At 49.0% G+C, this 14,181-nt stretch overlaps 3 protein-coding genes across 3 annotated transcripts; 2 read left to right on the top strand and 1 right to left on the bottom strand.

Annotated features, from left to right (window-relative positions):
- Positions 1-2,740: 2,740 nt before the first annotated feature.
- Positions 2,741-5,931, bottom strand: GGS25DRAFT_199194 (WD40 repeat-like protein). Its single transcript, XM_049256779.1, has 2 exons — positions 3,872-5,931; positions 2,741-3,821 (listed from the first exon to the last, which is right to left on the bottom strand). The coding sequence occupies exons 1-2, from the start codon at positions 5,732-5,734 to the stop codon at positions 3,135-3,137; spliced, it is 2,550 nt and encodes an 849-aa protein (XP_049119280.1). The 5' UTR covers positions 5,735-5,931; the 3' UTR covers positions 2,741-3,134.
- A 293-nt stretch (positions 5,932-6,224) lies between these two features.
- Positions 6,225-8,083, top strand: GGS25DRAFT_530281 (WD40 repeat-like protein; the record flags this gene model as incomplete). The annotated part of the gene is made up of 3 exons (XM_049265367.1): positions 6,225-6,265; positions 6,322-6,487; positions 6,551-8,083. 3 exons carry the CDS (start codon positions 6,225-6,227, stop codon positions 7,523-7,525), a joined length of 1,182 nt encoding a protein of 393 aa, XP_049119279.1. The 3' UTR covers positions 7,526-8,083.
- Positions 8,084-10,143: 2,060 nt separating this feature from the next.
- Positions 10,144-13,918, top strand: GGS25DRAFT_530279 (uncharacterized protein; the record flags this gene model as incomplete). The annotated part of the gene is made up of 2 exons (XM_049265366.1): positions 10,144-12,257; positions 12,335-13,918. The coding sequence occupies 2 exons, from the start codon at positions 10,144-10,146 to the stop codon at positions 13,746-13,748; spliced, it is 3,528 nt and encodes a 1,175-aa protein (XP_049119278.1). The 3' UTR covers positions 13,749-13,918.
- Positions 13,919-14,181: the final 263 nt, after the last annotated feature.

Here is a 14,181-nt window from a genome sequence, read left to right as displayed (position 1 = left end):
ATACCTCCGAGACGATTTCTGCCATCTCGTATGGCCCTTTCCATCTGGGTTGAAGTTTTATCATTCGCGACTTGTCCTTGTTGGACGTTGGTGGTCCCATTCGTCGATGAGCTCCGACAGTCGTGTCTCTGGTGGGATCAAAATACTCCCACACCCATTGTCCGACTTTATACCCGCTATCTCGGAGTTTTGGGTCATCCCTTTGGCCGCCTGGAGTGTGATGGGATAAGTCTTTGTTCTCACAGCCCCAGGAAGTTGTTGGTCATTGTAGGGTCATGGCTTCTTTTGCTGCCTTTAAAGCGACTGCCTTGAATGCAGCGGAATGGTAGAGTAGAAGCCCGTGACCATTCGTCTCGGGTAGTTGATCATCACGCCGTGTGTGTCGCAGAAGTCACTTCCGAGTAATAGGTTTGGCTGTAGATCGCCTTCGTGCACCAATGCTTCGATCTTGATCGTTATGAGGAACTTGGAGTTGCTTTTGACGTAGAAATTGAATCGTGCTCGGTTCTCGAATCTCAACTTCTCCACTATGCCACCCGCGATCATTGGTTTATCAGCCTTGAAAAAAGGTAGTTCACGACGAACTGTTCAAGCCATTTGGCATCCACCATTCAATGCGATGCTCCGGTGTCATGGCAAACGGTTGACTTGTGTCCCACTTCGCTGACCGCTGGTACGTGAGGTACGTATTCTTCTTGAGTCCATCAGAGTGAGTCCTTACTCGAGCAGCGGAAGCCTTGTGTGACTCGGTATACTCCAGCTTGTGGGTTGGCCTCGCATAGCGCTGCGTATAATGGACGGCTTACATACAGTGTCCCATACGTGACCCCTTAGGTCCAAATGGTGTGCTTCTAGGCGGGGAGACATTATCCTGATCAACTATCGTGAACTCCGCATCTGGGGAATCTGCTGTATGCGCATTCTCGGCCTCTCGTAACGTCGTATAGGGCGATGTTCTGTCAGCTCGGCTGACATTCTTATTACCAAACAGAGAGCAGAGTATGGCCAGAGTCTTATCGGAGAGCGATGTCTGTCTGTATTTCTTTGTTTTGCCACATCGAGACAGGCCGAGACATATCTGGCGTCTAACCTAGTTTCTCATACAGAATGGGCCCATCCGCAATGTTGATTCACCCTTCAACAACCAAAAGGTCTGAGGATTTTCTGGGTGAGCTATTGCTGACCCTTCGGTTGAACCGGTATTGTATGATTGGTCTTCCGACCGCAGGCAGAGGTGCTACCAAATGATGGACTTCAATAGTCAGAAAACGAGATAATGATTGAAGGGAAACCATCTAACCATGGAATGGAAGAATGGAATATATAAACGCTTTGATATAAGGTTTCTAGTGGCTATCGCCACTGCTTGCTTATATCAAAGAGAAGCGGAAAGAGCTACAGTTGACAAGGCAAGAAGACTATGGTAACAAGGCTATACCCATAGAGGTGAGCCATGGATGTGATGTAGGTTCAGAGATGCCTCTGTCTATGTGTTTAATCGCGCCCTTGAACGCTTGTTTGAAGGCGTGGGTGTCCACCACCCACAGAGGGTTGTATGTTGTGTCCGCCGGCTTAGATGAGTTCATGGTAACTCTGTTGCCGACTGTGCTCGGCACTGCTGTTTGCCGAGAAAAACGTTTTAGAGTTTTCGCGTATGGTCCACACCTTAGTTGTGGCCATCATCGTTATCGTCGAATGAAACTAGAGGCGGTGCGATATCTTCAAACTTGCCTTCGTCGTATTCTGCAGCACCAGATACTCCTAGACAGTAGAGGACAGCGACCAAACGCCGCGCCGTGGTTGGCGTGGTAGGATACTAGGCGAGAGTAGGAATATTGGATACCATTCATCCTTAGTTTAGTGAGTTTTTGTTCTCGTAGGAAGTGTTGTGAAGAAAGGTTGATGCTGCAGTGTTGATAGGTTGAGTTTTCCAGGGGTGTAATGGACGTCGAGTCCGAATTGGGACAGGTGTGCAGATGCAAGCTATAGTTTGGTATTCATCTTGTTGATATCTGATGTCTTGAGGTTGGTCTGATTTACTAGGCCATCAGTGGCGGCGTGATCCATGAGAATCACGACCGGTTCAGCGCAGGATTGTGTCTGCACCTGGCGCTGCCGACATGCCAAGACTAGGCATCTGACTTCGAGCTCTGTGGCTCCGTCACAGACGTCTGTTAGGTATTTAGGTCATATCCATTGACAGTTCAAGGTTGCCACCCAGAGGCTTGACAAAAAAGGCTGCATATCTAGTACCTAGTGTAGGCAGCCAACTAAGGCAAGATAATAGTAAGCGTGATAGAAGAGGGCGAATGGATGAAGTTAATGATATACTTAAGCGAGTGCCCATCGAAGATTGTGTAGTTATAGGAGAGAAATGGGGAGACGAGTAAGGAAGATGGTAGTTAGATGATGGATGAGTGGGATAAGGTCGGTATCTACCCACTGAGGGTCAATGGTGTAATGAGAAAGGAAGAGGAAGGTGAGGAGGAGAGATCAGAGAAGGTTAGAGTTGCATGTTGATACAAATTGCTCAACATGATGGAGCCAGAAGGAAGCAAAGGTAGGCAGGCACTATGTGGTATTTTGCTCATGTGATAACATCATTGATCAGTGGAAGCCCCTAAATCGCCAGTCGCCAGTGAGACACACCTGAACTATCCATACACCGGCCCGCTTTAGCTTGATTTGGCCTCAAAGTGATTCTTCGTGTTGTTCAGTATCGGATAAGATTGCTATATTGTGTTTCCGACGGGATCTTTCTGAGATAAATTCTCCATTGATGACATAACTTTTATGTGCTTCTCGATCTATGTCCAATATGCTATGTTGAAAACTAATTACCTCCGCCAGTTTTAGATGAGTCTCTCCGAACAAATCATCCTAGACTTCTATTTTCAAGTTGCCGTTGCCATATACATTATTTCGTTAGTAAAAACGTGGATAAGACTTGACTAAAGCGAGAACAAGTCATACCATCGATTACGAAGGAGTCATACATGCTTCTTAACTATGCTATGTCATAGTATACACCCCATCTCGTAAAAAGGGAGCCCTATATAATAAAAAACGGGGCTTTCTTAGGGTGTAAAGAGCATGTGGCAAAGCTAAGCGATAAAGCTATTACCTAGGTATACTTAATCATCCTCTTCCATACCGCTCGCCAGTCTCTCGCCAACCTCGCGAATCTTCTCGCCGAGAATCGACCGTCCGTACCGCTCGGCGACTTTGCCGGCGGCTTCGACCATACGGCCAGTGCGGTCACGCATGAGCTGGACGAGTTCGAGAGCACGCATGCCGCGGTCCTCACCCTCGCGGCACTCGATGGCTAAGAACTGGAGCAGCGTTTTGTCTATCTCGAGTTCGAGGCGCGCAAGGCTGGATCTCTGCGCGTGTCCTCCACTCGTCGAATCCGCAAGGTCTTGAAGCTGCGCCGCCGCGATGCCCTTGAGCAAAAGCTGCTGCTCCAGCTTGCGCGTCTCTGGCTCGTCGTCGTCGTCCTCGGGCTCCGACATGTCATCCTGGTCCATGATATCCGGGTTCTTGCGCTTCGGCTTGGGTGGTTCTGAGGTTAGCGGGATGGAGAAGTCGAACTCGGAGAGTAGCGGGCGTGGAAAGTATGGATATTGGTCACCGCCCTTGAGAATGATGCAGTGAAACTTGTCATCGGCTACTGCGATTGGGAAATATGTCTCAGACTTCCGGCCAGACGCTAGACGCGGGAGGAGCCTGGTATCCAGGATAGGTATCCAAGATGCCCTAGATGGCCGACGCCAGTGCAACAGGGTCAAAAGTGTTCCCGTGGAATCATATATACACGGATCCTATACCTAGTTAGCTCTGTAGGAGAGGAAATAAATACTATTGCACTTACGCCACTATCAGAGAAGAAAACACTCTTTAATGTCGCACCCTCTGGAAGAGCTACGGTATCTTCGTTTTGGCAAATCTCATCCCTCTTCACATCCTCAATCGTATACAGCAGTTTAGTGTATCCGTCTGCAGAGACAGGGCCGTTGCCAATTGTCATGACATAATCCTTCCAGCTTGCGCAGGTAACCATTGGACTACTCTTGGGTCGATATACTTTATACGGGATACCGAAAAGAGTGTATATTCTGACATAGTTTGCACTGGTCGTGACAGTCACGAAGGAGTCGCTTAGCGAGATGGCAAGAACAGACTCGCCCTTTGGTAACTGTGTCCTCCAATCAGTGCGGTTAGTCCACGTCTCATGTGGCCTATAGAATATTGTCGCCGGCATGTCATCTTTGGGTTGGCATGAGAAGAGAGTGCCATTTTCGGTCAAGCAAGCCTTATCGTAAAGGAAGGTATCGGTAAAATGAAAGTCCCTGTGGAACTCATGATCATAGAATTCCACGGTGACTGTGTTGTGACCGTCCTGGTCCACTGTCCAAACGAATCCGATGAGATTTAGACAGAGGTATTTCCGGTTTCCTCGCCATGGCGTAGATCCCGGTTGAAAGGCCTCGTGGTACTCGGGCTCCATATGAGGACGCTTACTCAACGGTTCGCTAAAAGCACCCAGCCCATCATGCACACGTTTACCATTTCCATTAATCACGTATCCAGCTCCATCATCATCCACCACGAAGTCTTCATCTTCGTCATCCGGCAAAGCCCCATCCATAAGTGAATCATAGCTAGCGGCCCTATTCCGTCTACTGAGCCCGCCTGCGGGCGGTGGCCTTGAGCCAGTGTCTAGAGGCCTTCTTGTAATCGCCGAAGTCTCAGATAAGGGGTCATGAATGAACGGAGCCGGCTGCTTTCCGAGCTTCAACAAGGGCGCAAATTGTTCCGGTACAAAGTCTACATGAATATAAACTTCACCATCCGAATTCGTGAAAGAAACTAGATTTTGGGTAGGGTGCCATGCAATGTCCAAGACATTGACATAATCGAACCTAGCCACCACACTCTGGGTCTTAGTCTCCCACAGTAAAAGTTTCTTGTCCTTGCCGGCCGAGGCTAATAATGCTCCATTCGGGGACCAGGCCAAGGCAGTGATATCTCCATTATGGCCGTTCGCGAAGGCTCGCTGCTTCTCCCAATCGTTCTTAGAAACGACCTGAATATCTCTAGTCGGGGTGGGGACTGCAAAAGCCCGCCCGTCGGGGTGCCATGCAACCTTTGCACTGGCGTCGAGCTCGACATCTAAGGCTCCAATGACACCGTCGACCTTTCTTATAAGCTCCGGCTCATCAGACGTCAGTGAGTACACGTATAATATTCCATCGGTACAAGCTAGGGTAACAGTGGACCCTTTTGTGTCAAATGCTAGGTGTTTCGTAGGTTTATTGTGCTCCTTAAGGTGACGGATCTGGACATTATCGTCTGTTCGGACAAGCTTGACTGTCATTTCGTCGCTCGCCACAGCGCACCATTTGGAGTCGGGTGAGAGGGCAACGTCGCGTATCGGAAGAGAGCATCGAAGTAGGAATTTGTCGAAACTGGCGTTGGGAATAGAATAAAAACTGACGGTGCCATCTTCAGACCCGACAACAAAAAATTCGTTAGAAGCATCGACACACAAATTCTGTTCTTGGCAATCGTCAATGTTGATAGGCTCGCCATCGAAGCCTGTCTTGTATAATCGAATTGTGTTATTTGATCCTACGGTCACCAATTTAGATCCGTCTGGAGTGTAGGCGCAGTGTGTTGCACCCTGAGTATGGGCAGGTCTTGCTCGGGGACGATGGGGTGCTGTAGATGCCATTTTGGTATTTCTGGTGTGCTTGATGTTCCCGATATTCCTGCCCGGAGTGTATGGCAAAGGTATGGGTGGTGTGGTCGGTAGTTGGTCAAATATCAGTGATTGATGATAAGAAACGCGACACGCGCTACGCGTTGTCAGTTAATTAACTGATTAATTGATTAATTGAGCTTATTGAGCTTAATTGATGAAAACCGCGTTTAGTTACTTAAAGGTGGTCAGGGATTCCCCTCTTCCATGCATGTGTGACGGTGGCCATAAATACTTACACCACCATCTTACCCCAAAACCCCACCTACCCCCAACATCCTACATACTACTACATATGTAGATACATACCTAACCTTAGGTAAGTACCTAATAGGCAGATAGATATACATAATACGATATAGGCAACAGTTAAAACACAATATATCCATGGATATATAAAGTGTACCTATCCTACATATCTATATACGCAGCAGTATATACTTTCAACTCAACAACCTTTAACATGTACAAAGGGACATCCGCAGAGAATTTCTTCGAAACCGAGTATGAAATATCTTGTCACCCCTTTTTGCTATCTTATCTTAACCGACTTTCAATAGTGCCGAGCAAGCCAAAAGGACTAGGCGTGCAGCAAAATCTTCCAACAAGTATGGCGACCCTATTGTCCTCAAGTCCAAGCTGCTAGCTGCCATACCAGATCCTACGAGTCCAACATCTCTTCTCGTAGCAGAATCTGCTGGTGCTGTTCGCAGAGTGAATCTCCATGTAAGTTATTTAGTGTACTAGTTCCTCAATAAGATTCATGAAAATTTAACCTGGCCACGACAGACACGGGATACTAAGCAAGTATTCCGAGGTCCATTGACACCAGTCACCTGTGTTGCCGTCGGTGGGCCTGGGGGTCAAACAGTCTTTGCCGGCTCATGGGATAAAGACGTTTGGTCCTGGGATCTAGCATCCAAGGCCCTAGCTCGCAAATACAGTGGCCATTCCGATTTTGTAAAGGCTGTTGTATGCACCAATATTGGTGGGAAAGAGTGCTTAATTAGTGGTGGTGCCGACAAGAAGATTATGGTGTGGGATGTTGAGACCGGATTCCGACTCCACGTATTGCAAGACCAGTCCAAGACCATGATGGCCATTCAACACCTCGTTATTGACCCAGTCTCATCGGGGCCTGACGCGGCCATACTCGTCAGTGCAAGTAGCGATCCTCACCTTCGCCGATGGCGTATACGGCTCGATGGCTTTGAGCAACTCAAAGAAGAGTCACCGGATGAGCCTGGTGCGGTACGTGACACAATCTTAGAACACGACACTACGATCTACAGGATGGTATTTGACCACGAAGTTGAAGAGGTTGACCTGTGGACATCAAGTGGCGATGGCACGGCCAAGTGTCTGTCACGACTCAAGGGATTTACCGCTAATGATTCCATCCAACACGGTGACCATGTACGAGCTGTCGTTGTCACGGATCAATGGGTAATAACTGGTGGTAGAGATGAAGATGTCAAGGTTTGGGATCGAGCATCAGGAAAATTATACTGCATTCTGGAGGGCCATTACGATGAGGTCATCGATTTAGTACTTTTGGATGGGGGCAAACGAGTTGTGTCTGTTTCTCTTGATGGAACTGTGCGAACATGGCCTCTTGATCGGGTTGGGCTCGACAAGATCATTAAAGAGAGGGAAGATATAGCTAAGGGAGTTGAAAAGGAAGTCCCAATTGAGCCAGCGAAGGGACTCATGTCAGCGGAGGAGGAAGCCGAGCTTGCTGCGCTGATGGAAGATGATGATTAATTATAGTCTTATTCAGAAGAAATGGGGAAAAAAAGGGGCCGGTTTTTAGAAGTATTCGACTAAACTCGAATCTATCGGCTGAAGGAGATGAGAGGCTTGTTTCACCCCCGAAAAGAAAGTCTACACGTGCCTAGCACGATCACACGATAGTTCACCGGTGTCTCCTGAAACCTTAATTTCGTGGCACCGGTTCGAGTTTGTCTCTGTTGAAGATGCATACCTAGGTATCTACCTTGGTAGGTAGGCATATGGGATCGAGGGTGTGACAAAGGAGAAGGCCCCTATTATTCGGTCTATTCGGTCTATTCGGCCTCCTTGGTCTATTATCGACTCCAGAGTCCAGATTATAGACAGAAAATCTGATTCCATGAGACTTTGGGGGCGTAGATCACGATTTCTAATATTCGACCTAGTGATATGCCATTTTGCTTCACCGAGCACTCTTAAATTAGGACACGCCACAATGATCGTTCTATAGAGTTCAGAGGCGCAGTTAGATATTACGTGCGAATCATTTATTAACCTATGGGGCTATCAAAACGTACTACTAGTATTCGCATGAAAGGTATAAAGTGAACTTTGCCTGTGACTTCCATCGATTCTACCTAGGTAGGTAGGTATCTAACATCACCTACACGAAGCAAGTAAATATTCAAGGCAAACATCATAACACGAGAGCTTAAATATATATACCTATACATACATATGTATCATTTACGATGCGCCTGTTCAAGAACCAAGACAAGAACCAAGATAATAAACTCCATGTATCATGTGTTAATAAGTTGCGTCTAAAATGTCTTGCCCAGAATATAATCGGAGGAAACCCCAACGGCGGTGAAGCCAATCCCAAGACCGACCTTGACCCAAGCCCCTTTTTACGCAAAATCCTCGGCCGCCACAAGATACCTATCCAAAGACTCCAAACTCCAAAATGAGCCGTATGCAAGAAGCCGTCCATCCCAGTCTGTCTAAGCATGGTGAACAAGGCTCATTGAGGCTAGTCTTCTCGCTTGTTAGATCTACATACATATATGTATGTATCGCGTCATCTCAAAATATGTAACTATATACCTTGATCCTTGGTTCACATATTTTTCCATTCTCATGCTGTAACATCCTTTCCACGCGGATCGCCGAGGACTTTTCCGAAATAGGGGAGAAACATGATTCATCTTAATACTTGAACCTTAGATGCCTACATGTATGTATCTAGGTACCCACGTAGTACATATGTAGGTAATGTATGTATACACAAGTGTCTTTAAGTAGGAGGCGTTTAGGAGGCGTTGATTGTCTTCCCAACCTGCTAGTTAGGTTAGTCCACTGTGAAACGGCATACTCATACTCTGGATGCACAAGGCGTCTATAATACATACAACTTCGGAGATATGATTAGATGCAATGAGGCTTAACTGAACGTTTGATTCAGTGTCACGAATTGCTCATTGGTATACATACATGTGTACATGTATTACAACGCGTCCTTGTTCAACCCTTCCCGTCAACAAACACAGAACGGCGTTTGCTTGTCATACTTGAGCTGCTTCAGACCTATAACGTCAACGGAAACTTACTTTACCGTGCACGAATACATACATAACATCAGACCGGCACTGGGCCATTGATTGTATTAGAAACCATGCTTTGTAGGAATAATAAGTACAACATTGAATACAATATAGCTGTCGAAGACATTAGGCAGACGCCTCATCTCGGCAGTCCTCTCGGCCGGCAGTATATGCATCTCTTCGCGCCATCACTCAACTTTAAAAAATATATTTGCCACTGAGCCCCATTCTGCATTCTGCATTCTGCATTCTTAAGAATAATAGCTTTATTTCCCCTTCTAGAGGCACCCCATGCCTTTCTAACCTTGTGCTGGCTATGTCGTGTCGACATTACCTACCACTTATGCTGCTATCCGCGAATCCCCCTCTGCCCCCCCTGGCTTGATTGTAGAGGAAGAGATAGAACGAATAAGCACTCTAGTTGTATTGTCTATCTCTGTCTACATGATGTATTGTTTGATATTGTATTTTCGCCGTGCACCTCGTATATGTCTAGAAGCTCGTTCGTTGCATGTAGCAATTTTACGTAGTACCTGGTAGGTAGGTAGGTAGGTAGGTAGGTATCTTTCCTTTTTGCTCTCCTGCATGTATGAATTCTTCGCTCATATTTCTCCCCCAATTTTATTATTATAGGCCATATTCGATATTTCGGCCGTAGTAGTCTTTTGGCTTCTCACGACTTGTCAATCTGAAGAGTTTGAACCCCCCGTGTCTCATCAAGATTCTTCATCTACAACTCCAACCATCCTATCGGGCCCCCAAAGCCTATAAGCTACTTCATTGGAGCAAATCAGTCCAGCCGGTTGTCCTAAAAGCCATATTCCATCTACGCTTGCGCTTCATATGCCTTCTGTTAGAGTATTTTAGAGCCGGATCTGCGCAGTCCAACGAATATGAAAACCATCAGACCTCGATATATATGTGATTGACGAGTCACGGAAAGCCATACCCATGCGACTCACACCAATCACGACTTCTTATATTCAAAGACACGCATTTGCAGCGCAGACCCTGTTATCAAGAGTATGAAATGTCTTAGGCAGCGTGATGGCTGTTATAACTCAATATCACGGGAGCTTGGTTGCCTTCGAAGGGCCCCAAGATACCATCTCAACCCAACTTCGGCTGCTGCCAAACTCGCCAAACATCTTAATTGTGCCGCCACTGCGATACTTCCTAAAAGAAGAGGACCTGGAGGCACCGTTCGATGCTCGAGCACATATCCTAGCAGTACACAAGGCGTGCCATGATAGAGTCGAAGCAGCGCGGGCGTTCTTACAGGACTCCACCCCGAGTGATAAACGGCTGGTTTTCATGAACGGGGGAACTGTGAGCGCCCAGTTGGATTGCATCACCGACATCAGCCATAATCTTACAGATGGAGATTTTGCCAAGGCCGAACGTATGTTCCATGGTCTTGTTCGAAATGGAGTCCAGGGACTACACAGCCGACGCAAGAAGGTTATGAGCCCCAAGGCGTTGCACGTAGTGGATGACACTCAAGAGACGACAGAAAAGAATGAAACTCCCAGCGACCCAGCGTCCAAGGCTATGAGAGCAGCTGATGCTCTCGATCTTCAAACTGCCTCTCTACAGCCTAACAATGAAGTTGATCTTACGACCAAGACCAGGTCTCGAAGCACCAGCGTACCCCCTTATCGAGTGGTGGACGACTTTCAAAATGCCACTCCTTTCTATGTTTTTGGGGCTTGTAAATGGGAAAAGATCCATCCCGACGGTCCAAACTCTCCTCAAATCCCCCACCGCAGCCATACTATTCAAGAAACACGAAAAGCGTCCCGGCGCGGGCAGAATGTAAAGGAGCCTCGAAGATTCGAGCTCGTCAGCAAATCAAAACGCCAATCGTTATCGCCTATGAATATAGACTTGACAAGCCCTCGCTCCTTGGGCGCTGACTCGACTGTCACCACGCCAGCAATATGCGAGGCCTTTGTTGTTGATCTTCGACCTTCGGCCTCGACTGCTTCACATAGGAAACCAAAGTCTGTCGACCGAACCTACTCCAACCCCGTCCGTAAACAGGATATCCTATTACGAAGTTTTCCGCGACCACCCCGTTCGAGGCCGCAAAGCCTCGAAAACAGCTCAGTGAATCAACAAGAGAAATTGCTACTCCGGTCGAAATATGCCACTGAAATCCCTAGGCCGACGTTTAGCACGCCCAACCGGTCTATGGTTAGACGCAGTCCACCGTCGCCTCTCAAGTTGCAAAAGATACTGCAGCGGCCGGTGACTTATGTCGACCGTGCTACCAGCCCCATCATCAACCGCTATGTTGATCATGGTACTAGTACCGAGCCTGAACCCACTACCTATGAGTCTAGTGAGACTGAGACGGAGGACTTGAAGTCCCCCAAGCTCGAGGACAGCTTTGGATACGGTTACTTTGACTTGCAAGAGGCAGTCTTGCCCCTGCTTGAGGACTTGGTCATATTCTTCAAGACGGAGAACCCAGATACACGGTTGGAAGAAACCATTCAAGCATTCAAGGAGGGTGTATACCCAATCTCTATATCACGATCAATTGTAAAAGATGAGGAAGAACGTGATAGAACCGGCACTTTTCCTCCGGAACTGCCACGGACGGCATCGCCCAAGTGCGAGACCCCAATAAGCGATGTACGATGCGCAGAAGTGATGGCTGGCTACCACACGAACTCCGACGAGTACGACCCCTTCGCATATGGAACCTACCCTCGCCCATCATGCCCCTGGTCATCAACGCTGGATCCGAGCCACCACAAGCCATGCACACCTCCGACACCCGCCCAAACGCCCCCTTTACCCGCCAAGAGCCTGGAGAAGCGTTTCCACGAGTTCACTACGACAAGCTGCCGGACGGCCGTGTGCATGCAGAACTCCCTGCGGTCCATCCTGAACATCTACTTCCCGCCCGAGGATACAGGCTATCACCAGTTCAACTTCCCTCTGCTCCCCGAACTGGGCAGTCTCTGGAAGCCCGTGTTCCGCGATACGGATACCGGGGCGGTGACCAAGCGAAAGAGAAAGATCGATCTTATTCTCGCTATTGGAGCGCAGCAAGGCGTTGACAAGGACTTTCTGGCCGCGATCACCGGGTCGCTGGAAAAGCTCGGGACGAAGCCGAACGGTATGACTCGGAGTGGAAGATTAGACTTGAGGTTAGTAAAGCATTGATTCATTTCCTCCCTGCAACCCTCTGCTCATCATCCTCTAACAAAAACAATAAAATCTAAAGGTTCCTCATCGCCAACGCCATGCAAGCCTTCACCTCACAGCCCTTAGCGAACCAAACCCAAGACAACCCCTTTTCCAACCCGCTGCTCCTAGCCACATTGATCATACCGCACCTGGAAACCTACATGGCAGCGCATACCGCAACCCGCTTTCTCCTCCTCGAGTACCCCCCCGAGCATCTAACCACCGTCCTGGCGATGCAGTGGCTAATAGGGGTCGACCTCGTGAGAATCGCCGGGATCCTCGACTCGGACCCCAACGAGCCAAACGCCTCTCCAGCAACGGCGCCCAAGACCCCTTCCCGCTCCAACACGCACGTGCGCGTCCATTCCTCCTCCTCCTCCCCCAGTCCCAGTCCCAGGGCGGGTGCGGGTGCGGGTGCGGGCGCCACCCTCGTCACGCCATCCGGAGTGAAGCACACGGCGAAGCCCTGCTCGTTCGACAAGGCCAACTACCTTCTCACGTCCAGCGCCAACGAGTCCGCCATCGCGACGCTGATCTCCGCGATCTGGAAGATCCTCATCAACGTCTCGACCTTCTACATACCGGAGGGGATGTGCCCCCGGTCTTCCTTGCAGATCGACCCGGAGTTCCGGCACAACGGCAGCAGCGGCAGCAGCAGCCAACGAGGCGGTGGTAGAGCGCGCGACAGGCCGCTGGCGCAGACGCCGCTCATCAACCCCGCGCAGCAGTACGCTCCGCTCGCTAATGCGGCGGCTATCATGGAGTTTGAGGAGGAGGACAAGAAGAAGAAGCGGGAGAGCAAAAAGGAAACCCTGACCAACCCCCTATCGCCGCCTCCTCCTCCTCCTCCACCAACAAAGCATACCTCAACCCGACCCCCACACCACAAACCCGACACCAAGCCCCTGCCCCCCATCCGCCACAAATACCGCGGCGTCGAAGCCACTACCGGGCCCAAGCCGTCCCCCTGCTCCTCGTCGCCGTCGCCTAGGGGAGGGTCGTCCACCATATCCGAGACCATCAAGAGCAGCCGCACGGCGCAGACGATGCGGAGCCAGCGCGACAAGCTGCGGCACATCATGATGCTCGGGAACGCCGGGGATCCCACCACCACCAACACCAGCACCACCACCAGCACCAAAACGACTACCACTGCGACAACTCCTGCCAACGCTGCCGCTATTATCCTTGCGCCGGATAAGACGTCTGGTGGTGCGTGGGGTAACGGTAATGGCAACAGCAACCGCAACCGCAACCGCAACCACCATGACTGTGACAACAATTGCAACGACAATAACGGCTACAACAATGATGACAACGACGAAGATGACGACGACGACGACGTGTTCTCCGCCGACGAAAGGAGATACATGCCTCTTTTCGGCCGGCAGCACGGGCCTAGGAAGGGGAGCAGCCAAAAGGCGCTCAAGTGGTTGGGTCTAGCGACTTAAGGGGACGAAAAGGGGAGAAGGGGGGGGCTGGGCTTTGGATTTAGGCCGTTCGTTCTTTTGCCATTTACGTATACCTATCTAAGTTATGTTGTTATTCACATATAGTGTATTTTCTTCTTCACTTCATCTGTTCTTCTTGTATCACCAACTCTGCGAGTTATTTTGTATCCCCCCCCTCCCCCCCCTTTTTTTTTCTGGCTTCTGTGTTTTTATATATATTTATATACGTTGTGTTCACGCAACTTTTTGGGAATTACGGGACCTGGACCAACCTGCTCTATCTCTTCATTTTTTTTTTTTTTCTTTTTTACTGTAAAACAAAAAGGCTGCGGTTGCATTCTTTCTCGATAGGACCGTCTCTCGGGTATGATGAAAGGGGTCAGGGTATTGGCAACGGCTCAATACTCGCTTACTTAGATACTAAGTAGGTAGG

This window comes from Hypoxylon fragiforme, assembly GCF_022984875.1.
Source record: "Hypoxylon fragiforme strain CBS 206.31 chromosome Unknown GGS25scaffold_3, whole genome shotgun sequence".
NCBI lineage: Eukaryota > Fungi > Ascomycota > Sordariomycetes > Xylariales > Hypoxylaceae > Hypoxylon > Hypoxylon fragiforme.
Note: the sequence above shows the minus strand (reverse complement) of the source record. Positions and strands in the feature narration are given on the sequence as shown.